Source organism: Rissa tridactyla, chromosome 6 (assembly GCF_028500815.1).
Source record: "Rissa tridactyla isolate bRisTri1 chromosome 6, bRisTri1.patW.cur.20221130, whole genome shotgun sequence".
Classification (NCBI taxonomy): domain Eukaryota; kingdom Metazoa; phylum Chordata; class Aves; order Charadriiformes; family Laridae; genus Rissa; species Rissa tridactyla.
In genome coordinates, this window is record NC_071471.1 from 72,608,308 (window position 1) to 72,633,678 (window position 25,371).

Here is a 25,371-nt window from a genome sequence, read left to right on the forward strand (position 1 = left end):
ATTTAAACAAATTGTTGCACATGTGGAATTCGGCAGAGGAGTTTCCCACAGCTGATGCTGAAAAAAACGAAACAGGCGTGAGAGCCTAAACCACTCGCACAGCTCCAGGAGCTCTGCTTTGATGCAAAGAAAGGTATGAAATATGGCATAATTGGTTTTCTCATGGCTGCCCTGACCCTGCTCCTTCATAACTGAGGATTGGCTTGAAGTATGGAGCATGGACGTGCTGGTGCGGACCAAATCGTGAGACTCTTGTGCACAGGTAGCCATTCCCACGCCCGTTTGAACCTTACACGTCTTCAGTGCGGAGATACTCTGCGCTGCCAATGCCCAAGGCAATCTGTCTTTTTTTCCCCCTTTGAAAAGTTCCCTCGCAGCATCCAAACAGGAAAGCTGACCTCCAGGGAGGGACTCGGGTGCTCAAAATAGAGCATCACCGGCGCAGCGCTCGTAGGTGAACTTCTGCAGCACACAGTTCATTAGCTGTTCACACGTGAAATATACTTCCAGAAGATCTTGGACCATCAGCACATATAAAATAAGACGGAAATAAAAAAACAATTTAAAACAAAATAAAAAAATAAAGTCCTGAAAGTCACTGTGCACGTCAGGAGTCATTTATTTTTATATCTATAGTTGAACATTGTGACCATTTTCGGTAAGAATAATGTCAAGAGAAGAATAATTCAGGCTCGTGCTTGCCCCACGCTGCAGAAGGACAGCCAGCAAGATGCACGGCTACTCTCCATCGGCAGCCGCCACACAGTTTCACTCAGGTTTACTCTTTTCTCAATCAATCGACCTTTTTTCCCCCCCTCTTTAACTCAAGTGCACAAAATAAACTGCAGTCTGACAATTAAGCCACCACGACATATTTCCAACATAATCACGCAGCTTTTTTTGCCCCTAAACTTAGCAGCGTAATTACTAACGATGTGCTCCCGCACTTGCTGTAATGCTGGCGAAGGATGCGCTGGAGACGGAAGGATAAAGATACCTGATTAAAGAGACTTGGAGGCACCGCGGCAGGTAGAGAGACATGAATAATTCACAGTATTGAAAAGTAAAGGTGAAGTAGCAAAACTGTCTTGGGTATATCACAGAGGATGTAGGTGTATGATCATCAACATCTTATTAAAAGCGGAACTGGAGAGGGAGAGGAAGGGTAAGGCGGAAGAGAGAAGAGGGGAGAGGGAAGAGGGATTCACTCTAGAAGTATCTATGGAGAATAGATTGAAAAAAAATTGGTTTGCAAAGGTATTTAGAGGCCAAACCTCTGTTAATCCCAAAGGAAGTTTAAAATTTTGATTCTAAATGTCTCAGAGAATCGTATTTACTTCAAGTGCACACATCTAAACACTTTTATTATCTCACCAGCATCTCTGCCAGTCAGTTCTGTCTCTCCCCACAACCTCACTGCTTCTGTTTCTTGAGATTAGCCTAAAATCCATACCTGATTGACCCCCGAATTCCTCCTCTGTTGGTTCTGGCTCAAGCTAAGCATGGGATTTCAGTGCCGGCCACATCAGCCGGGTCGGTGCCCTGCTCCACAGGCAGGGATCCCACCTTCAGCCCATCACCATGGCTTTGGGGAGACAGACCCTGCTCCCGCTCCCGCCTGCACGCTGTATCTCACCCTGCAATTTGTGTCTATTTTCTGCTTTCACCGGTTTCTCTGTGCCCTGCCAAGCGCTCTGTCTCCCCTCTTAGCACAAGTCTCCTGCAGCAGTGCTTTTTTCCTTCTGCAGCCATCTCTTCCCACTCACCCCTTGATTCTTCTGGAGGTTTGCAGTGGGAACAGTAGAGGACAAATCCTCTGTCTGCTGTCCCATACCGTGGGCTGTACGCCTGCTGCAGAGGTCAAGGACAAACTCCTTTCATTGCTGGACTTTTCAGGCACACCGCTGACACTGCCCAAGAGATGCTGTTTGCTGCTACCCTGAAAATAGTTTCTTTGTTAAAGCAGGAAAAGGTTAAAACCCCTGTTCAGTATATTCCCTTGGACGGCGTGCAAGGCGGGCAGCATCCCATCCCCACCTCCCAGGCTGGCTCCGTGCACGTGTTTCCCACAGAGCTGCGCAGGAAGGGCCATCGCTACGAGCATCGCTATAAACATCACTAGGACCATCGCTATGAGCATCGCTACGAGCATTGCTATGAGCATCACCACAAGCATCACCATGAGCATCACATCCCACAGAGCAGCTCCAGCTCCCGCCAGCGCCAGGCACAGCACGGTGCCCCCATTCATTTGCCTCCTCCCTCCCTGAGCACGAGCTGGACGCCCATCGCAGGGGGTTTCCGCCTGCTTTTGCAGTTCCCCCTCGTTTAAGCCTCTGTACCATTTCTCAGCCTCTCTCTCTGCACCCCTGCAAGCTGGCCCAGGCGAAGCCGGGCTCTGAGTGATAGAATCATAGATTCTATGATCATAGAGTCAAAGACCTTCGCTGAGTCTTGCTGACCTTCCTTCCTCTGCTCTTTACATGTGATTCTTTTTAAATATCAAGATCTCGGCCCTGATCTTCAAGGCACTTAATGATCTGAGCTCTGAATATCTATAAAATCATGCAGAGCGCTGGGAGGGTGGTAGCTAGAGCTCCACCTCGCTTGTACCTACTGTAATGCAAAAAAGCCAGATTTCTACTTGAGACTGGACTTTTCCAGCTTCCAATACAAAAATAAATGCTTACTGGAAGCCAGGACCATCGCAAAGTTTACTCCTTCCACTCCAGAAATAGAGAAAATTTTATTAATTTTGGCTTCAGAGAAAGAGGGATTTGGTGTTGTAATGAGCAAAATCCAGCTGTGCCAAGCCTTGCTGAACACACAATTTTCTCTTTAGAAACCAAGTCAAAGGCTTACCTATATTGCAAAACAAAAGCATGGCTGTAACGTCATAGCGAATCTGTACATTGGCTCAATGCTGCCCCTGCAGCAGGTGGCAAAGCACGGTGGCACAGGCCTGGTGTGTACCTTAAGGTGCTTTACATACTAGATGTAAGATTCACGGCTCAACGTGTTGGTATTCCAGTTGTCTGCCCCAGTCCTCTCTTAGAAACAAGTACCCCTCTGCTTCAGTGCTCCTGGCCTGGACACACTCAATGAACACTTCTTTCAAGGTCCTGAGCTTTTAAAAATAATAATAATAATAAAAAAAAAAACAACACCAAAACCTCTCCCAAAAAATAAACGAAAAAAAAACCCAAACTTGGAGGACGCTATCTTCTTAAACCATCTCTCCACCCTAACCATCCACCCGGCCGATGCAGAGCAGGCTGACTGCTTGACTTTGCCCCCAGGACAAGAAGGTCCCAGTACCAGGTCCTGGTGGGGACACCAGGTGGCTCAGTCCTGGCCCCCACCACCCGGTGACGCAGGGACAGGTCACCATGGGACTTGGTCAGGTTCTCAGCATCTCCAACAGCTTCCTAAAGGGCAGGTTTGCTTTTCTGTAGCACTTTGAGGCTGATTTGGGAAAAACCTTTATTACTGTTATTTGCTTTTAATTATGATTCCTACTTTGATCATTTTTCCACTGGAGGTAACAATAGTTTGTAACAACCTATAGAAAAGAGTGTGATCTCCTCAAAAGCATTAAAGAAAAATCCATACTATACTCGAGTGAAATTACCGTTTTTCTCTTAAATGTAGTTGGCAGCAAATCAAAGATGACAGAAGGAGGAAGAAGAAGGTATTTTGTATTTTCAGGAGAAAGCTGGAAACAAAATTATACCGATCATCTGATTTAAATTACTTGTATGCATATAAAAATGTAACGATTGCTCTCCCAAAGTGATGGCCTCCCAACAGTACAGACGTTTGATTTAGGCAACCTATTGACCAAATGTCAGGCTGGCCTTTATCAAAAGTCATCTAGTCAACAAAAGGCTTCACACAGAATCCTTATTCAGCACAACAGATAAAATCAGGAGTGGCTGTGTTTTCAAATCTGCCAAGAAGAAGATTATGAAATATACTTGATATAAAATATATTAGAAACCACGATTTCAGTTTTCAACATGCAACAAGCTGCAGATCAGCACGACCCTTGCACAAATCTTCATCTTCTCTCCCTGCATCCTTCAAACAGTTTTAACGTTTCCTTCGTCTCACTCGCTTCTGAGAAGAAAGTGAGTCAATACAACTCTTGGTGACTAAGGAGGAGTTTGCAGGTCTTCAAGCGCAATAACTGTACAGAGGATAAAAGAAGTAGGGGTTTACCAAAAGCAAACCAAACCAGACAAGAAACTTTAAAGTGCTGTATGTTGAAAGAGACGTGTATGAACTTTCCTTCAGTTTTAAGGTGTCTGTGTCATAAAATTTTCAGCAATTTCCAGACAGAGCCGGAATACTCAGCAACATAAATTCAATCAGAGGATCTTATTCAAGCCAGGTACGGCAGCAGGCAGACCTGCTTCAAAGGGAGCCTCCAGCTCCACTTATGGATTTCCCCAGCTCAGCTGACCGCAAAGTATTTCATGAAACTTTTATCTTAGCTGTGGGTAGAGCCGGTGAGCTTGAGGTACCCACGGAGGAACCGGCTTAGCGGGACAAGTGAGAGTTTCTATATCAAAGCAGTGCTAACTCCTAGGTGTGAAGGATCAGATAAATCACGCCTGGGATGATATCTAGTAATTCCCGATAAACGCCAGTTTTTCCCATGGAACCTAGTTGGGAAGGTGGGTTCGGGACCCCACGGTGCCTCTCCATGGCTGCGTGTATGCAGGTCGGACAGAGGAGCAGCCCCTCCGGCCCCATCGCAGCATCTCACCTTCATTAACAGGACTCCTGACTTCACAGGGACATAAGAGGGATTCCACCTTATTAGGAAAGAAGTCCCCAGTTTCCTATCACAATCTGACCGCTTTTTGATTGTGATTTGCAATGGGTATATGTGAATCTAAATAAAGCCACACGACTTCCTCCAGCCTTTGGGAAGAGCATTGCCCCTCCGCTCACAACACACACGCATTTACATGACAGTGAATAAACCGGCTTTATCACAGGGTGCAGCACAAAGCACCCTCGGAGGCTGCCGCCAACGAGGCTTCGTGGAGCCACTATCCAAGAGATAACCATGTTATCACTGTAATGCTTGTGAATACCACCCGCGTGGGAAATCAAAAGCCCAAGGACGTTTCAGAAACTTGCCTTTTGTATCATCAAAGGCAAAGCTACTGCCAACTGCCAGACCAAGTAAACAGGATCCAAAACACTCTGAAGACGCTCACAATTAGCTAAAGCAAACGTCATAAAATTTGAGCCAGTCTTTTAAGGGTCCCCCGTTTCTATGCGGCATGGGAAGCACGGCTCGGTTGGGAAATACGCAAATATACAACACGTGCTCCAGCAACACAAGCAGTATCTAGAGACATGAACTCACCTGGCAATGTCTGATCCATCAGGTTGGTTGCCATGAAGGTCACCGCCGGTGCAGACAGAGCAGTTACCCGGGTGACTTGCGTCGGCATCAAAGGACTGACATGAGCATCCATTCTGGAGGCAGAACCTGCATTCAGAACCATAAGGAAACCTTTTTTTTTGACCCCAGTAAACAAAAACACCTTTAAAAAACTCACTTTTTTTCCCAGCCATATTTCACAGAATGCTCTTTTAACCTCCTGCTGAACATTTCCCTGTACCCATTCGCACGATTAAAACAATAGGTTTTGTGTTCAGTTGAATTACTGGTCTACTCTAGCCACGATGTCCAGTGACTCTTAGCAAATAAGCATCAGTGGAAATTTTAAATTAATAAAATATGGCACTCAAAGTAAGAATTTGCAAGGATATATTAATGCTTTCAGAACAGATTACATTAAAATCAGTTTTCTTTTTTAAGATTAAATAACACACCACCAGTTTCTACTGTTACTCATCACAAACTCTGTGTCCCACTCCACCCATGGGAAATTATTTTGCCAATAATTTAAAAGAGCAGCTTTATCTAAGGGAATCAGTCTGCTCAGACAATTCACAAAACAGAAAATTGCTAAATTGTTTATATATGTTATTCATGATAAAGTAGTAATCCAGGTCTGCTGCTAAAACTATGCTAATTAAACCCGGCTACTTAATCCTTCAGAATGCGTGGCTATTGCCGAATTTGAGCACCAGTTTCCCATTAACTGTACATTTAGACACAAAATCATTTTTCAGAAGCTGGAAGACTGATACCGCATCATCTCATCTCTGACGTAAATCCAGGTGTCCCACCAGCAGGCTCCATGCCCTGTTTAGAAGCCACCATTTCAAAACTGAATGGGCAGTAGGGACGTATCCCTGGGTTTAAGGCAGACTCTGGGAATAACATCGTATTTCCCAAGCATGACCCAAGCTGTGGAATTCACTACCCTTTCCTTTTACTAACTCCTCTTGTGCTGTCAAACACTTCTCATCCCAACTCCTCTGCATTTCACAGTAACAGGGATCATTTCTGGTACCTTCACTCTGTGAGAAAAACTCACTCGCACGCTATAAACGTCTTCATCGATTTTTGTTTCTCAGACTCCAGGTGCCAAAGCAGATTATTAAACATACCTTTCACCAACGTGGGGACACTGGTTGCTTTTTTGAATGCAACTATAACATCATTTTACCATTAAAAAGGACAATTTTTCTTACTGAAAACTGGAGTCTTGGGTATCACGATAACACGAGGGGTACCTCCTCCCATAAAGGGTTAACACAGCTAAAGAACCATCCAGGGAAAAGTAAAGCTTTGTCAAAAAATAATCTTTGGAAAAAGTAGGAGGTTCATGAAACTTTAGGAGTTAGGGCCAGAACGCCAGGTTCATTCAATGATCAACAATGCTTTTGCATGATACCAGCTTGCCGTTAGCCAGGGCGTCTCACAGACATTACTTGCTAAGCGATGATTTATTAATTTTAAACGCAAATGAAACACCTCTGACAACCATGACCCCCATCCAGCAAGGAAAAAAGAAACGAGTTTCCAGATGTGCTGCATGGAAGAAGCGGGAGGACAACTGCGATTTTTCCATATGCCCAGAGGATGGTTACCCCCATCCACGGGGGATCCCCCCATGAGCCCCCTCTTCTCCTCCTGCCTCCGGGGAGCTCCAGCCCAGGGCTGGGAGCTTTGTATGAGCACAGGATCCTCTCCCTTTGGCAGCTGGCACATTTAATATTTTTATGGGTTTCCTCCCACTCTTGAAGCTTCACCCGCGCCTGGCATACAGCCCTCTGAGGACAGGGTCAATTAGCGAGCCACCGTCCTGCCAGCCAGCTAGTGCAAGGGGAGGAGAAGAGGGAATGAGAGGACAGTGCCAGCATGATTTTAACCTCCCAGGTCTGGCAGAGGATCATACGGGATAGACAGCGGAGAAGACCACACAGAATCATACCATCATCTAGGTTGGACATGTCTCAAGGCACATGCAAACATATATGCACAAAGTACAGATTTTCTTAAGCATAACTCAGGCGTACATGTACACGCGTGGTGCCCCGTCTGAACTGGTGAGAGCCCTCCAGGGACCTGCAGCAGTCTAGGACAAAGCACACGGGTACCGAGAGATGCTCCTGGATCGTTAACGTCAAGGGAGCGAGGGGAGAGGGGAGTCAGCACCGAGACCTCTGGGATGCACTACCTGCCCCACAGCGTGGCCCCGCGCCCTTCTCCCGGCAGTCCCCTCCCTGGGAGGGCTATGGGGAAGATGAATTGCAAGTAGCTGCGGGAAAAACACCAGAAAAGGAAACCTTTTTTTTTTTTTATTTTTACCACTAAGAAAGAGTGAGAGAAATTCCTGCAAGACATGATCAGTAGCACGATAAAGAAATTACCCTGCAAGGTACCGCGATACATTTAATCCATATTTCCTTTGAAGAAAGAATGATAAATAAGGCATTTATGGAAGAGGAACAGGTCGGTGTGATGTTTCGTGTGCTACCTACAGCACAATAACGTAACTGGAGGCACTTGTACCTTGGCCATCTCTAACAAGCCAGTGAACCATTTTCGAGCCCGAGACGATGTTAGAAACCTCAGGCAGTGACAGCTTCTTTTTTTCTGCTTCTGTCAAAGCCCCTGGCAAAACTATTAACTTTGATGAGCTCTCTGGATATAAAGCAAGGCTGAGGAACCATCAATTCCAGCACTGAAGTCTAAGGTGCCTCTGCCTGCATGGGGCAATCCGGGCGGCAGCAGACTGACAACAGCCCCCCCGGTTTGACAGAGATGCCCAGCAGGACACACGCGTGAACAGACGGAAGCTCTGGTTTCCATATCCTTGGAGACCATTTCTTAAGCTGGGATTTCCATCTGTAACTTAGACACACATGGCTACACCATTAATTCCACGAGTAATATTTTATAGGGCAAGAGTTGTTTGGTTTTCTTTGGCTTTTCAAATTAATTTTAATGACAACAAAAAGGACACTTCCATCCTATCGCTTCCAGAGTCATCAGAGGCAGATTAAGATGGTACTTCATCGTCTGGTCTCTTCTGATTGGGGTGAGGGATGTGCACGTGGCTGCCTTGCTACCTACAGCAATATCCTTGGAAAAGGCCATGCAGCTGTTCTCAATTTATCCATCCCTAAATTCTGAGGTTTATAGGGACACCAGGTAGATGTAAGCTCACGTTAAGTTATGCACATGAATTTCAGTACAGAAGCAACTCTCTACACCCAAAACTGGAATAATTTTCATGACGTGCTTAATTATCGCCCCGTAATTAGCCATACACCACTTGAGATGGCGCCTCTGCTTGTTTCCTCCACAGCGCACGCTGCATGTTGAAAGGTGACTTTCCAGTACATAATTTCAACTGCTTCTTTATGTTGATTTATGTTCACATCCAGGAACAATAAAATTATCAGTGCATCTTTTGATGTGGTGGAAGCAATTAGCTCACAGCTTCCATCCATATTGGAGGCGAGTATATACATATATATACACATATATATATATTATTTCATACATGCAGATCGAGTTCAAGCGCTTAGTTTAATTATATGTGATGCTCACCAAATAAGCTTGAATGATTTAAGGCAATCATAACCTTTAAGGAATAAATATGTATGCTTTCTAGTTCTCCGTGCTCATGAAAAGCAGTCTTTGCAATAGATGGATTTGGAATGCAAATAAACTCTGTGGATTGAGCTTAATGTCATGATGCAATATAAGCTCTCAGTATGAACTGAACATAACCCGGGCTGGAATAATACCTCAACATGAGCCTACCACCCCCACAAACGCGCTCTGTGCATTTTATGATTAAGTTTAGGCAAATTGTACTATAAAACTATACTGAGGAGGAGGAGGATGAAAGCGATCTTTTCTATGAAGTTTCTGGCTATTGTTAGAGCCAAGGAGCCCTGACGAGCAAGCCGTGCATTTTGAGAACATCTGTCCATTTTTAAGATTATTTCAGTGCAGAGGCATTTTACTGTCGCTTACGAACACAAGCCACCTACGCCTCAACTTAACTGCAGCGGGGACACTGCAAGGACAAAGGAGGACACCAGTAGATGAGGACATCCGAGATCTGAAGACCCTCTGCAAGTGACATGCCGCCCTGATTTGCACCCCTGGTGAGCAGACGCTGATTTGCATCCCTGGCCGAGGATGAGAGAAGAGCAGCCCCAGCCCCGGGAACGTCCACTCTCCCTCTGCGCCCAGCAAGGGCAGCTCGGGGAGGACAAGTCCCACAGCCGCACTGGCCAAGCTGGGAATGGCCATAACAGACAATCCCGTCACCCAGCATGTCTGAACTGGCATTTTTACCCTGTTGCTTCAGCACCTGAAGAAGAGAATGGGCAATTGCAATTCCCCATCACACAACTGAACGACTGCACCTCACCTCCAGCAGGAACCACCCCCGGCACGCACCAGGAGACAAATTAAATTACATAATAGATTTTTCCTGGAAGACACAACTAACTTTTCCACCTTTGTTATTTCTAGCACACAGTATTTAAAGCCTATTTCTTGTTTTACCGTGCCCCGGACAGACAGATCACTGTCGCTACCTCCCTCCTCTACTTGCTCATGGCCAAAACAGACCCAGGAGAAGGGGCAGATACGTTACTGACAAACATGACCCGGTTGAAAGGGATAGGGCAGATTTTCAGGGCAAAACTGTTTTTTGTGACTGTTCACTCTGTGCCTCAGCAGACCCATCGGCTCTCATCATTCCATTGCACGGCAACGTGGATGTCAACAACCCACGTTAAGGGGAGTTGTGCTGCCCACGGCAAAATAACGTGGTCCTGGACTGCACTGCAGCCGGCTACAGCAGTGGAGTTCTGCTCCTGCTGTTCAGTTTTAGTTCTTCTCTTTTCCAATTAAACCATGGAACTTCCGACATTATCTCAAAGCTAGGTTAGCAGTTCAGCAAGGGTTTAAGCCTAATTTTTCTCACTGTGGTTCAAAGAGCCTTTAACAGCGCTGCCTCCAAAAGAAAAGCACCCAACACCTTCTCTGTCAGCGCAGCCTGCCATGATCCACGCTTGGGAAATTAAGTGAATGCCACCGGGCCAGTAGCCCAAGGATGGCATGAACCTGCCAGAGCTGCTCTTCCAATGGCTTAGTAGCCCTCGTTGTAACTTTCTGAAACAGTGAAGCACAGAATCATGGAATGCTGGAATGGTTTGGGTGGGAAGGGACCTTAAAGGCCACCCAGTGGCACCCCCTGCCCTGGGCAGGGACACCTCCCACCAGCCCAGGTTGCTCCAAGCCCCGTCCAACCTGGCCTTGAACCCCTCCAGGGATGGGGCAGCCACAGCTGCTCTGGGCAACCTGGGCCAGGGGCTCACCGCCCTCAGGGTAAAACATTTCTTCCTTACAACTCGTCTGTACCTGTACCTGTGCTGATGCAACGCCAGGAATCCCCCGGCTCGTCGGTGCTGCTCCCCTCGGCCCCGGTACCAGCCCAGCAGCTGGATCTCAGCCACCAGGAAAGGGGCGGGTGGTGTTTGGCAGAGGGCAGCAGCGGGATGGAGCCGAGGGCGAGAGCACCGTCCTGCTCCAGGAGGGCTCGCAGCAGGAACCCACGCTAAAACATATGCAACATCCCCCCATCTTATCACAAACTGGCTTTTAAGCACAAAAGCTTCACTGCCTTGGTGCATTTCAAATTAATTCTACGATATTTCAACAAAATCAAGACATACTATTAATATAGTTATTTAAAATACATCTTTAAATCAGATACATTATTTTTCAACTGGAGACTACTGTCCAAATGTCTCCAAATGGCACCAAATGGCATGAAGTTCACTGCCTTAAAGTAAGAAAAAACGCTGTGCCTCCGCTGCTGAGAGATGGAGATTGCACAGGGGTGGACACTTGTTACCGAAAAGCTCCCATCAGAGCCCACTGGAGCTGACAGGAAGACATCAACAGCCTTGGAAAGCGGACAGGAATACTTAATGCTTATTCACACCTTAAATAGCTCAGAAACAGGACAACAAACGGAAAATATGCTTTAGCACCCTTTTATATAGTTAATCCGTGCATGCACTTATGCACTCCACCGATTACGTCCCGGTAGGTGCCACCAGCCAGATCTTCCCCGGAGCCGACACCAGGCCTGCCTGGCCATCGGGATTATCCCCTCCAGTCTGCAGGGATTTCCATGCCCAGGAAAATCCCCGGGTCTCCGCTCCTGCTGGTTCCCAGCTTCATCTTTTGACCCAGGCGAAGGGCCAGAAGATTTATGTTGCTTAACCAGCTGAAGAGCAGAGCTGCTGGGCTGAAAGCCATACAAATCCAGGCTTCCTGACAGGGCAGCTGGGCTCAGGCGTGGGAAAATGGGAATCTTGCTTCCTTTCCTACACTATTTTAATCTATTCTAGCACCTTGTTTTGTTCCTGGCACACCAGTGTCTTAATTCCTCTGCTTTGTCAGAAATTTTATCCTTGCTTGTTTGCATATATTCATTACATTCTGCTGTGTGCAGACAGGATCACCCTTGGTTTCTAAAGACAGCGAAAATTTTCAGCAGTAAAAGCCCAAGAAAGTAATTTTCAAAAGTGTGCCCATGACCAAAGAATAGAAAACCTATTAACAGTATAATTTTGTTGACTTTCAAGTCACTGATGCAACACTGAAAATCCCACACTCAATAAGAAGCCCAGCAGGTACTCCAAGATATGCTTATTTCTAAGTCAAATGTGAGCCACAATGATTCTTTTTTTACATCCAAATTGAAATGTAATGAGAATGTATTAACAAAGAGTATTAAATATTCAATGGCCTGGCTCTGCTCGGGAAAGGCTTTACCTTACCCTTCCCGAGGGACGGCAGAGCAACACTGATGTACGGCGGGCTTTGGGCTTTGCCCTTTTGATACCATCTAGAGGAATTCCACTCCTGCATGGAAAAAAACAAACAAAACCCAATCAATCCGCCCCAGAAAGGCCTAAAGCAGGAGACGACCTATCCATATGAAATAAAATGCTAATATTGATTCTAAACACTCAGAAGAGCTTTCCTCACGGCGGCAGATACAGCTGCTGTTTCCCTTTGTGGTGAGTACCTACAGAAAGCAAGTTTTGGGAGCAGAGCACACCACTCACAAACTTGCCATCAATTCCTTATTTCTTACTGATAATACTCCTGAATGCATACAAATTCATGGAGCGGATGAACATAGTGCTGTAAAAGCTGTTCCAGAGAGGAGGAGGGGGAGGAATTCTGACACTGAGCACACCAAACCTTCCCTTCTCTGCCAAGGGTTGGAGTTTTACTCAAAATTTTCCTGGCTTCTGTGGATATTTCAGACTAAGATCTGTGCTCAGCAAAGGGTGGAGCAGCTATTCATAATCTAACAGGATATAACATCCAATTAAGAGAAACCATAACAAACCAAAGAAGCAACCCTTGCGCATACCTGAAAAATAGCCACAAGGGCAGCAGGGTGCCGCAGATGGGCAGCTCCCATGGACCGCACCGAGACCCCGGGTCTGAAACACGGACTGAATTCACAAACAGGAAAAAAGTGTGTTGCAGAACCGTATCCAAGAGAACACTCAGTGTAGGATGGACACGCTGCAAAGGTCCTTCCCAACCAGCTCCCAGCCACAGCTAATTGCAAATGCTGCAGGAAGATGTAGGAATGGAGCGAGGATGTAGTGATAGGCAGGGAAAAGGTCTAAGAAAAAAGCACGGAGATAGCATGATATTTGAATAGGATACTCTTCCAAACCTTCAAATACCTATGGCTCAAAGAACTGAATAAACCTTATTGGGCTTTTTTTGCCCAGAAATGTCTCTAGTAACTCTTTATCACCCGTCAAGATAAAACCACACAGAGGCTTTTGCATTGACAAAACTCCTTAGGAAGGACTTCCAAATATTCTGTGTCCTGTTTGTTCAACATCTGGTAACTCTGTGCCTTTGTGAGAAGCTGATACTCCCACGGCCTTACAGATCACGTCCTCTCCCACCCTGCCCACCGTGTCCCTGCTCCAGCTGAAGGGCACAATGTTGCTTATCTCTTCTTCTGGCACTGCCCTCACCACTCTGCAGCCAAAGGGGCATCAACAAACAGGAGTCCAGACCTGTATTTTTATTTATGTACATATATACGTGGCCCATTCAGAAACAATCGAACTCTTGTAACACTGACAAATTACAAAGCTTGTTTAAAGAAAGGCATTAAACTGCGAAGAAATCTCACCCAAATTCCTGGAAACTGCTGGAAGGAACAGAAAACTGAAGAGCAGGTGAGCGAAGCCATGCAGTAATCAATTCCTCAGCAGCAGCTAACGAGCAGGTGCACATCGCCAGGCAGGCACATGCCAGCCTCATCCCGCCCCTGGAAGCTGCTGCCCTCCCGTGTAGGCAGAGCCATCCCAACACAGACACCGTGAGAGGCAAGAGGGAAAGGAGCCTGTGCCCAGTGCAGCTCCTATATCACCTTCTCGCTGACTAATTTTACAAAATACTCCTCGCCATCTGAGGCACTGAGCTTGAGGCATTAAGCCTGAAAGGGATTTAGTAGATTTAGATGAGATGTGAGGCAGAAATTGTTTGCTGTGAGGGCGGTGAGCCCCTGGCCCAGGTTGCCCAGAGCAGCTGTGGCTGCCCCATCCCTGGAGGGGTTCAAGGCCAGGTTGGACGGGGCTTGGAGCAACCTGGGCTGGTGGGAGGTGTCCCTGCCCAGGGCAGGGGGTGCCACTGGGTGGCCTTTAAGGTCCCTTCCAGCTCTAACCATTCTGAGATTCCATGATCTGATACTGGGCACTACACACAGCCCTTGTCCGATTTGAGAAATGCACATAATACCCCACTGCTGCCGCGGTAGCTCCGTAGTTTGGAGCTAACTACTGGGAATGAAAATCCAATGCACGACGCTGCAGGGAAACCACAGCTTGCTTATAAAAATCATTGACAACATTTCACATTTAACTCATTTCTGTTGTCTCTCTAATGCCTCCTGTGGGATTTGGACTTGAATTGAGAGAAAGAAAGAAAGGTAAAGTTCAAAAATCTTGAAAAAGGAGATAATAACCTAAAGAACTGCGCAACCAGGATTAAGCAGGTCGGGCAAGAAGCATCACAAGGAACCCACTACCCGATGTAAACCAAGCCCACAGAGGAACGCAGCCTTTTTGCTGGTGAGGAAGGTCACAGGCAGAAGAGCCCGCTGCGGGACGGTTCGGTAATAAGGAAACAGAATAAATCTGTATCTGGTCCAGTTCTTCCATTCCTGAAATACTACTCGGGAGGACTCTGCCCGTTCCCAGCCCCAAGGGCGCTCACCCGGGCGAGGGACATCGCACCAGCCGCGCCAGGACAAGGTGATGCGGACACTTGTCATCCTGCTCCCCCCCGAGGGCCCCCTCTGCTCATCTTGGCCTGGCCAGACTCGTCAGCGACAGGGACGATTCGTTTGTAAAAATTCCTGGAACATAAACACGTAGTTTCCTACTGAAAAGAGGACAGCGATTAAATTAGTAATTTCAACCACTGTGTCTAATAGCCAGGAACAGAGTTAGACACAGAAACGCACCAAATTACTTTTGTTATTGCTGTTATCATTTTATGACCCCAGAAATTAGTGAAGATCAGGGCCCAGGGACTTGCTTCATTTCGAAGCAACATCTATCACGATTAAGTAATTTAGGGCAATCCTGCTTATTTGCAAAGGACAAGAGACGTCTCTCTGCTTGACCAAAGGAAGAATTGATCAGCAACAAAAAAAATAAATCAGTTTTCACAAACCATGCACATTCAGCCCCTCAGCTCCGTTTCTCCCCGCTCCTCAGGGTCACCCCACGCTCCTCCTCAGGGCCACTTCCAGCTGGCCTGGAAGCCACCTTTGCTCAATTCTCCTTCCTTACTCCGTGTCTTCGGAAGGCCCAGATACGTTCAGTAAAAATATTCAGCACTTTCTGAATCTGATTATCTTCCCTCTGCTTCAGATCGCAAAACGTGTTGGGGTTTCTGAGCAGCAGCTGGCCTCACCGGGCTGCGAAGGTGCTGCTGGGCCAGTCCTTCCAGGAACGGCCTTGGGCACAGCTGGCACGGACATTTTGCATAGCAAACCACAGCCACCCCAAAACCACCCAAAGCCAAGGAGGAGGTGGAAACAGCACTCACTGTTTAGAATTTTCCCAGGTTTCTACCATGGAAGTAGTTACAGAGGGTAACGATGATTTGTGGCGCGCACCCGCTGTCCTGGTTTGAGCTAAAACGCAACCAATTTTCTGTTCAATAATTCTACTCTGCAGTTAAGTCTCTTCTAGCTAACTGAACTCTCTGAAATTATTTTCACAGTATTTTCCCAACAGAGATGGCATTTCATAGAATCAGAGAATGGTTAGAGTCGGAAGGGACCCTAAAGGCCACCCAGTGGCACCCCCTGCCCTGGGCAGGGACACCTCCCACCAGCCCAGGTTGCTCCAAGCCCCGTCCAACCTGGCCTTGAACCCCTCCAGGGATGGGGCAGCCACAGCTGCTCTGGGCAACCTGGGCCAGGGGCTCACCACCCTCACAGCAAACAATTTCTACCTCAGATCTCATCTCAATCTCCCCTCTTCCAGTGTAAAACCCTTCCCCCTCGTCCCATGGCTCCCCTCCCTGCTCCAGAGTCCCTCCCCAGCTTTCCTGGAGCCCCTTGAGGGCCTGGAAGGGGCTGGAAGGTCTCCGCGGAGCCTTCTCTTCTCCAGGCTGAACCCCCCCAGCTCTCTCAGCCTGTCCCCACAGCAGAGGGGCTATGAGAAATGAAGACTTTCCTTGTTTCCCATTTCAGTAGAAACAACACTTTAAATTTTGGCAGCATCGTTGCTTTTGGCAGAATTACCCTGATTGCTTTGCAGTTCTTTGTCCAGGTTTCCCGAGGTTTTATTTTTGTTTGAGCTTTCCTATTTTTAAATTTAAAAATAAAAAAAAAAAAAAAGGAAATTGCTGTTGAAGATCTATTTTGCTCCTGTACTGGAAAGTAATACATGTAACATATTCAGTGACCTGGGATGGAAAATAGAAGAATGGCAATGAGATGGAGGGGTGAAGGGTGATACCCAAATGAATGTACATCTCTAGAAAGGAAGAGTTCTCGGCAGGTTACGGTACCGCCTGGCACAGACACGAGGGACTCGAGGGCATCACAGCAAGCTGGAAAAAGCATTAGCTAGCTTATGAATTTTGACACAGAAATTATTTATTTTTTTTTAGTTAAAAATGGATAGTGTAGAAGCACAGTCACCTCATTGCTATTCCATCAGATTAATAAATTGCCCTATAAGGAGGTTAGAAAATTAGTATATGACTTTCACTCTTTGGTTAAATAGTAGCGTGACACACATAACTGCAGAGAGATAGATAGATATTCACACACACATGTATAACTGTACAGCAGAAAGACAACATGGGGAACTATCACCACTCTTTTCTAAAGGATAGACCCATTTTTCCACCTTTACGCTGGAATTCTGTGAAATGGTACCAACAATAATCATTTGATTAATATGAAAAAACCAAATTCCTACTTCGTAATTACAATTGTTTGACTAGGAATGGCTTTAGAAGGTAAACGTGGCAGAAAGCTCTTCCCCAGCGCAGCACCAGCAGCCCCTCCGAAGCACCCCTGCCCTGCATCCCACCATCCCTGTATTCCTGAATCCCTGCATCCCAGCATCCCTGACTGAGAGGCAGGCGATGCCGATGGCACAGCACTACCGAGAGGCACGGCAGCGGCTGGGCTGCTCTGGGGGCTCAACAGCCCTCCTCAAGGCGGACTTACAGCGTACCTAGGGACTGTATAGACAGGCGTATATAGCTTTGAACAGAACCCCAGACTGATGGTACCTTTCAAAAGGCAGGCGCAGAAATGCAACCGCCACACTGAGGACCCAGCTGCCAACAGCATCAGCCCAAAGCCCTTCATCTCCCACTCGTCACGAAACTTTTGGAGGTAACGAGTTTTTTAGTGATGAGCGTTCATTGCCCGGAGCTGCCCCAGCACAGCGCCAGGCTCCGTAGCCTGGCTCCTACGGAAAAAAAGTTTTTTCATCATACCTCCTTTGTTAGGGGATATTTGCCCAAACATACCTGTGCTCCTCCACAAACATATTTGAAACTGCTAGTAGCCTTTGTACAAAACTGAAAAGCAACGTCGATCTTCCACAGACTGAATGAATACCCCTGTCGTCATGACCAGCCCGGCAGGGAGAAGAGAGATGCTGTAAGCGCTCGGAGTGAAAGAAGGTGACGGCAAAACCTCATCTTTTCTTAAGCGCCCGAGCATCCACGAGAACGCAAAGTGCTCTGAATATCAAAAAAGCTTCAATTGAAGTTTGCACTTATTTAAATACCAGGAGGCGTAAATCTGTAGGAAACTAGCCCTCGTTAGGTCAGGGAATTACTTAAGGAGGTAATTGCCCATCTCCTTACAGGCTCGCTGGCCAGCAGACACGGCTGTCTTGGCAATCGAGTGCGAGTCATCCCCTCCAACCCCCACTGCATTGCCCAGCTTTTGGAAAACCCTGTTTTATCATCCTTTACCACCGAGGAATTAAGGGCCGTTTGGCCTCAGCTGCGAGGGCTCTGCCCAGGTTTAATTCCCGGGCACAAGGAAAGGGGTGAGTGATGCTCCCTGCCACGAGCCCCACCGTGCCACTAGCCCCCAGGCACATAGAGTAGCCCCGAGGCAACCGAGCCAGCGTGCCGGTGGACGGCCCTGCCAGCAGCACGCTCCCAGCAGAAAAGGCCCTGTGTTTGGAAAATATTTACATTTCATTACAATGATGCTCTGTTACGTGTCGGAGTGCCAGGCTGGCAAGTGAATTCTGCATACAAAACCAGATTGTTGGAAAATATTTTCCCATACGTTTTCAGCAGTCTTACACGGACTGAGAGGTCTCGGGGCGCAGGTCCAGCGCAGCTGTGTCCCAAGGACTGGGGGGGGACACTCACAGGTGGATGGAGAGCAGCAGCACAGGCAGCACCCTTCTGCTTAATGCAGGAACGGGGAATTTTCATGATAATCTACACAGGAAACGGCTGTGATGCCTGAAAAAGGCACTTCAGAAGATAGATTCAGCTCTCAAAACACAGTTAAAGTAGAGAAAATGAATAACTGTTTGTTTTGAATGAGAATATCCTTACTTAGGATGAGTACAAATGTGTATATTTACTGTGGTGGCTCACAAAACAAACAATATTTCTTTTGTTTAGTTCTTACAATTGAGTCATCTGACTGTGGCAGCATTTCAACTCAGAATCTGCCAAAGCCCTCCACCACTTTCCAACGACCAGACAGACAGCAACTCTACCACACAGCCTGATTCCTCCCTGCATCCCACAGGAAAGTTCAATAGTATCTTTCGTATGTGGATTTTCAAGGGAAGTGGTTTGGGGGTCTCTGATCGGCAAGTCCCAGAAGTCACAGAATCATAGAATCCTGGAATGGTTTGGGTGGGAAGGGACCTTAAAGGCCACCCAGTGGCACCCCCTGCCCTGGGCAGGGACACCTCCCACCAGCCCAGGTTGCTCCAAGCCCCGTCCAACCTGGCCTTGAACCCCTCCAGGGATGGGGCAGCCACAGCTGCTCTGGGCAACCTGGGCCAGGGGCTCACCACCCTCACAGCAAACAATTTCTGCCTCACATCTCATCTCAATCTCCCCTCTGTCAGTGTAAAGCCCTTCCCCCTGGTCCCATGGCTCCCCTCCCTGATTCCAGAGTCCCTCCCCAGCTTTCCTGGAGCCCCTTTAGGGACTGGAAGGGGCTGGAAGGTCTCCGCGGAGCCTTCTCTTCTCCAGGCTGAACCCCCCCAGCTCTCTCAGCCTGTCCCCACAGCAGAGGGGCTCCAGCCCTCCCAGCATCTTCTCCTCAGTGGAGACCTGGCCATCTGCACAGCAGATCCATTGACAGAATGGTGACGTTTCAGGGTCCCTGAATAAGTCTTCAGGCACCCTAAGATCCGAAAATGACCTCCTGCCAGTTACTCTCAGCACTTCTATAGAGATGCAGTACTTCAGCCCCATAAAAAGCAGCCCACCCTTGTCTAACCTTGGCAAACACAACTGGTGGATCCGCAGCACCACTGTGCTTAAAGTTAACATCAACTCTCCAACTCTCACATCGTCCTAGACGATAATTTAGATTTCCTTGAAAAACTTCAATCCGCATGGGATTTTCAGACAGAACTATCATCTCAGATTTTTCCTCACTTGTGGAAAAGCCTCTTATGATAAAGTCTCCCTTAGACACAATTCTACTACATGGACTAAGGTTTAAGGACTTGTAGCATTTTCAGACACACTTAGCAAAGAAACAAATTGTTTGATCTTCCGTTTCCCCTAGACTTTCTTTTGGGAAAGGGTTATTTTAAAACATGGGAAAACGTTGGCTCATAATATGGCTCGACACATGTTTCTGTGCTTCTATCAGCCACGACCGAGCCCTCGTGTATACATTTTCAAAATCTTAATGAAATCCACACTTAGATGCAAAATAAAACACAAGACACAGAACCCCTGAACCTCATTCCCACTTTCCATAGTTTTATGCAGATCCTCCCTGACGTCCTCCCCAACGTCAACACGAGCAAGCACTCGGGGAACACTCAGAAGATCCAACACCAGTGTCACCAGAGCACTGGGTGGACATGGGTCAGGATTGGGTGGCCATTCCCCGCTTGCCACGCAACCCCTCGGCAGGGGATGCTCCCCCTCACCTGCTCTTCCGAGTCCTTCTCCAACGGAAATCTGGGGAAATCTCTGCAGAGGGAATTCTTGCAGAGTTACTTTGATCTCAGCTTTGGTCTGCTCTGAACATGTTTCTGTCTGTTTCCCGTATCTGGAAATACTGGAAATCTCCCAGGTTTTTGGAACAGATCGATTAATTGGCAATGCCTATGGAAATGCGTTGGCTCCCTTGCGAACGCGCAGCGGCCGCTCTCCTCAGACTGAACTCATGATTTCTTAAATATCTGTCTGAAGAAACGAATCGGCAACAGAAAACAAATGAAAGAGGGCACCATCTAAGGTGCCAAAAAAGGATAAAACAAAAGGGCTCCTTCTAGAGCCAAACCAATCCACAGTAATGCAAACTTACTGGAGTGTCACGCTTCGGATCTTCTGCCAGCTACACAAACAATAGCTGTTCTGTGCTGGAAGCATTTTCTATCATGAAATTTTAAAGGAACCAGAACATTGCGCCAGATCCAGATCAGCTGGGAGGTATGGGCAACAGCTACACGTTTTCTTCTGCAAAAATGCATTTTAAAAATACGCAAAACGTGTGCTTAAAATTACACATGATATTATAGTTCATTAGAGAGAAATTAGGTTTCCTAAGAAAACAAATTTCTTTGGCATCTTTTTCTTTTTCTCACCAGCTCCCTTTGTTTCCAGTGATTCTCAGGTCCGGCTAAGCACAGAAATGGGAACACGGGCTAGTTACAACTGCAAAGAGAAATTAACAAGGCGTATTTCACCTGATATCAAAATTGAAATCAAGTATGAGGTCACTGTTGATGAATATCCTCTCCCAAAGGAATGAAGGCTTACAAGAGTTGAAAAACTCCCTATGTAAAGGGCACAACTTGGGATTCTCATAAGTGCCATTTTCCCAGGTCACGATTTTATTGCCTGAGGTGTCCTCTCTCTGGAAATGTGCCACAGTGAATGTCAGACTGGTCTCCAGAAGGGCACAGGGTCAATAACTTTGATCTGGTAACAGAGACGTGCACAAGCCACTCAGCTCAGATTTACAGACACATTTGGGAACTTGAATATTTAATTGCCATCAACTCTTTAAGGCCAAAAGTGGAAGCAACACTGGTTTTCTGGGATTTTTTTTTTCAAAACCAAAGGGAGACATGAAATGCAAACCTGTCTTCACGGTAAAGACAGGAATGCACAGCCAGCAGTGCTCCGTGCATCAGAACTGAACAGCATCTCCCACTCCACCCGCTGCCCTCCATCCGGCTCCACGGCTCGTAAACCCCATCCTGAATTCAGCCTTTCATTCATCCTCCTGTAAAGCTGAAAAAAAGAAACGTACATCGAGAGTCTGACCGTCCTGGGGAATAACCCCCCACCCCGAGCACGGCGGGCGGGTCAGACCTCGCAGCCCAGCTCAGCTGCAGTGGGCTCAACGGACAAGGCAGTGTTAAACGCCCGCTAGTAACTTCTGACGGAACTCAGTGCTTCTACTATTGCAGTCGTTTGACAGAAAACCCTGGGAGCATTTTAATATTTTCCAGCTGTATTTTCATTGTCCAGGAACCACCGGGTTACACTGAATCTCAATCAATCAGTGTTTGTTTTCTTCAGGGAAGAAGTACACAAAATTTAACAGAAAAACAGTATGATGAGGTGCTAAGAGAACCTGATATAATTTTTATAAAACATTTGTGAGTTTATCGTTTTTATATTTCTATATGCAATGATCCCTTGTTCCCTTACAGATAAAATAAAAAATCATCATGTCAATAATTGGCAAGCTGTGTGTCACTGTCAGTTTCGGATAATTAAGTGAGATGTATTCTGGCGCAGAGCCAAACCCCGATAAGATGGGAATTACTCCTGTAGAGCCCAGTCATGATCACACAGCACTCCCCTCCTGCATCTTCATCACTGTCTTGTTTGAAACTTGGGTCTCAAACTATCTAAAGAGCTTTCAGAAAAACAAAACCGCTGCTTTCACATCGCTGCTTAGTAACGGCGATGTTACTTCGGCGTCATCCTTCCAAAGCCAGAATTTGCAGGGCGTTTCTGGATGACTCCTTGAATGTGCGACACCAGCATGGACCAACCCAGCCCAGCCCACCAAGGTGGAGGCACCAACAGCCCTTCCCATCCAGGAGGCTCCCAGAGAAAGTCTCCCACCTTGGGATGCTCTCAGGCCCCATGCAATGGTGCACAGAAGGGAAGTTATTCTTCCTATACCTCATCTTTTTGAAATGTCTGCTAGTTCTGCAGGAGCCAGGCTGGGGCTCAGGAGACCAGGAGAAGTTCAAGAACCTCAGTTTGGGTTCCCAGCTCCAACATCCTAGCATTGCATTTCCTCCCGTACTCCAACAGTGGGTTCCCCACTTTGTACAAACCAGCTTTGTACAAACCGTTACTCCACAAACAGCCACTGAACCGTGGTTTGAGTAGCAGCAAGCTCAAGGTTTATTGATGTATCTCGGCTCCGGCGCATGCTATGGACACAAGCACTGGGTCCCTGCTTGCCCAGGGTGGGCAGCTGGAGACATGCCAAGCTTTGAGTGTGTCCCCCAGCCCCGCCATGGTACAAAACCATGCCCACCTGACCTTAACTACATCCTACATAGAATCATAGAACCGTTTGGGTGGGAAGGGACCTCAAAGCTCACCCAGTTCCAAGCCCCTGCCCCAGGCAGGGACACCTCCCACTAGACCAGGTTGCTCAACATCCTTTGTCCTTTATAAAGGAAGGACGGGGATGACTCTTCACGAACAGACTAGAAAAAAGGTCAGACTGCCCTACATGATTGCAAATTATGATACTGCTCTGCAACGTATAATTTTTATTCACCATGATTTTAACAGGACAATTGATTTTTAGGGATGAAGAGAAAATATGATTTCATCTCATTTCACGCAGGCGGATATTTACAAGATACAAATCATAAAGACAACATGGCTACAAATATTAGATTACAATCTGTGCTACACTGGCATGGTTTTAAATTACTTCGCTTCTACTAAAGCTTACACCAGAAGATTTTTCCTTCAAAATGATCTGTTGATATCTATTGATATCAAGTATATATTGTAGACACACACACAAAAATAGTAATTTGAGGGAAGGAGAGCAATATCAGCCACTTCACTTTTGTGCTGAGACATATTTAGCAAATTGTTGGTGGTCTCCAGCTTCCCCATCACCCTGGGCCTTACACAATGACCATACAATGTGCGGACAGACAGACAGGCAGCGTCAGCATTTAAGGAAACTGGGCACTCATCTGAGACATACGGAGGAACCTTCCATAACATGCTGCCATGACTTCCCTTAAAAAAAAAAGGAAAAAAAATTGCTTCAACATAAACCCTATCAAAACATTATTGATGGAGTCTACAGGAAAGGTACCTTCCAACTAAGTGGGAAATAAACAGCTGCTTAACCAGAGATAAAATTTGTCACCTGTAATCAAAAGAAACCAGGCACACAGGTCCTTAACTGCAAAATAAGAGGCTCCATCCGCAGCCACTTGATGCCACACCAGCTCCGTGGGCAACTCCTTGGCCTTTCCTCAAGAGAGCCAAGTGCTCTCAGCATCACCACACCTGGGCTGTACTTAAGAGCATGAAAAAATTCTCCGGCTCAAATGCGGCCACTGCAGGGCACAATTAGCAGTGCAAACACATCTCATGTTGACCTTAAAATCCTGCAAAAGAACGTGCACGTGCTCAAGTAGGTGCTTTCATCAGTCCACGATCCACATGGGATCCACACATTCACAGCCAGCTCCAAACTCTGAACCAGGGCTCGCTGCTACACCTTCACTCATGTCCTTCACTCCTAACAAATGCCGCAGCAGCAGCTGCAAACCCAAGTGATGCCAATTCATCCAAATGCCAAAATTCCCTCAGAAACCCCAGAGCAGTAACTGGACATCTCCAGGCAGAATCTGGCTTTTCAGGAAAGCTGAATCAGGAAGTTTTCTGAACTTTCCGACTACCCATGTATGTCAATTTATGCAACTAAAATGAACTTGCCAGAAACCTGGGAGTATAAAAGGTTCAAAAATTCCACAGCCACCTGGGCACTCAGGGCACCCTTACCTCCAGCCAGGTTTTAATTTCCTAGTAGATTTTAATTTCTCCTAGTAGAAAACAGAACCTGGGTAAATACCGATATGAAAGAGAAAACTGAGACATGTTTTGTTAGTTCTTCTCAGAATTATTTTGGCAAATAGGAGCCGTGACCTGAGGAAAGACACCAAATTCTCCTCGGTAGGACAGGTTTGGGTGGCAGAAGGGATCAGATGGACAGAGATGGTGGCACAGCAGCCTGGCAGAAGAGCTGCCCTAAAAAAGAACCGTGAGGATATAACTTCATCAGATGTAGGATCATGGAAAATCAAGAGCTGACTATACCACGGTCTTCAGAAAATGCAAGCACAAGCACTAACTGGATAGCTGGAGAAAACTGTCTGGACATGAAGGTGGCAAATCACGGGCAGAAGAAACGTCTGTGTGTCACGGGCAGCTGACCCTGCCCAGTACTTTAAAAAAAAAATTTAAAAAGAGCCCCAAAAACTTCTGCAAAACTCTGAAAGTAAATTCAGACATCTTTGTGTCAAGAGAGGAAGCTCCTAGAGCCCATTCTTGTCTGTCGGTTGGAAGGAAGATAGGTTTCAGTCCTTTCCCTGAGAGCTCCCCGCGCCATTGCTCCTCATGTCAAATGGTTTTCCTCCATCCTCCACCACCGCGTGCTGCAACCCAGTCCTGCCCCACCACCTCCCGAACCTCTTCTGTCTGTCTCTCTGCAGGTAAGCCACCAACTGGTTGGCTAGTTATGTTCTCCCTACCTACATCCAATGCAGCAAGTCATAGAATCACAGAATTGCTGAGGTTGGAAGGGACCTTTAAGATCATCGAGTCCAACCATTAACCTACCCTGACAAAAGCCACTTCTAAACCATGTCCCTAAGTGCACCATCTACCCTTTTTTTAAACACCTCCAGGGATGGTGAATCCACCACCTCCCTGGGCAGCCTGTTCCAATGTTTAATAACCCTTTCAGTGAAAAAAAGTTTCCTAATATCCTATCTAAACCTCCCCTGACATAACTTGAACCCATTTCCTCTCGTCCTATCACTCGTCACCAGGGAGAAGAGGTCAGCCCCCATCTCTCTACAACCTCCTTTCAGGTAGTTGTAGAGGGTGATAAGGTCTCCCCTCAGCCTCCTCTTCTC

The 25,371-nt window shown here is 46.8% G+C and overlaps 1 protein-coding gene across 1 annotated transcript in view; it reads right to left on the bottom strand.

Moving 5' to 3' along the window:
- TCERG1L (transcription elongation regulator 1 like) overlaps positions 1–25,371 on the bottom strand; it is an 88,729-nt gene that overhangs the window by 29,937 nt on the left and 33,421 nt on the right. Inside the window, 1 exon segment of the mRNA XM_054206028.1 lies at positions 5,384–5,509. Coding sequence (XP_054062003.1) covers positions 5,384–5,509 — 126 coding nt within the window.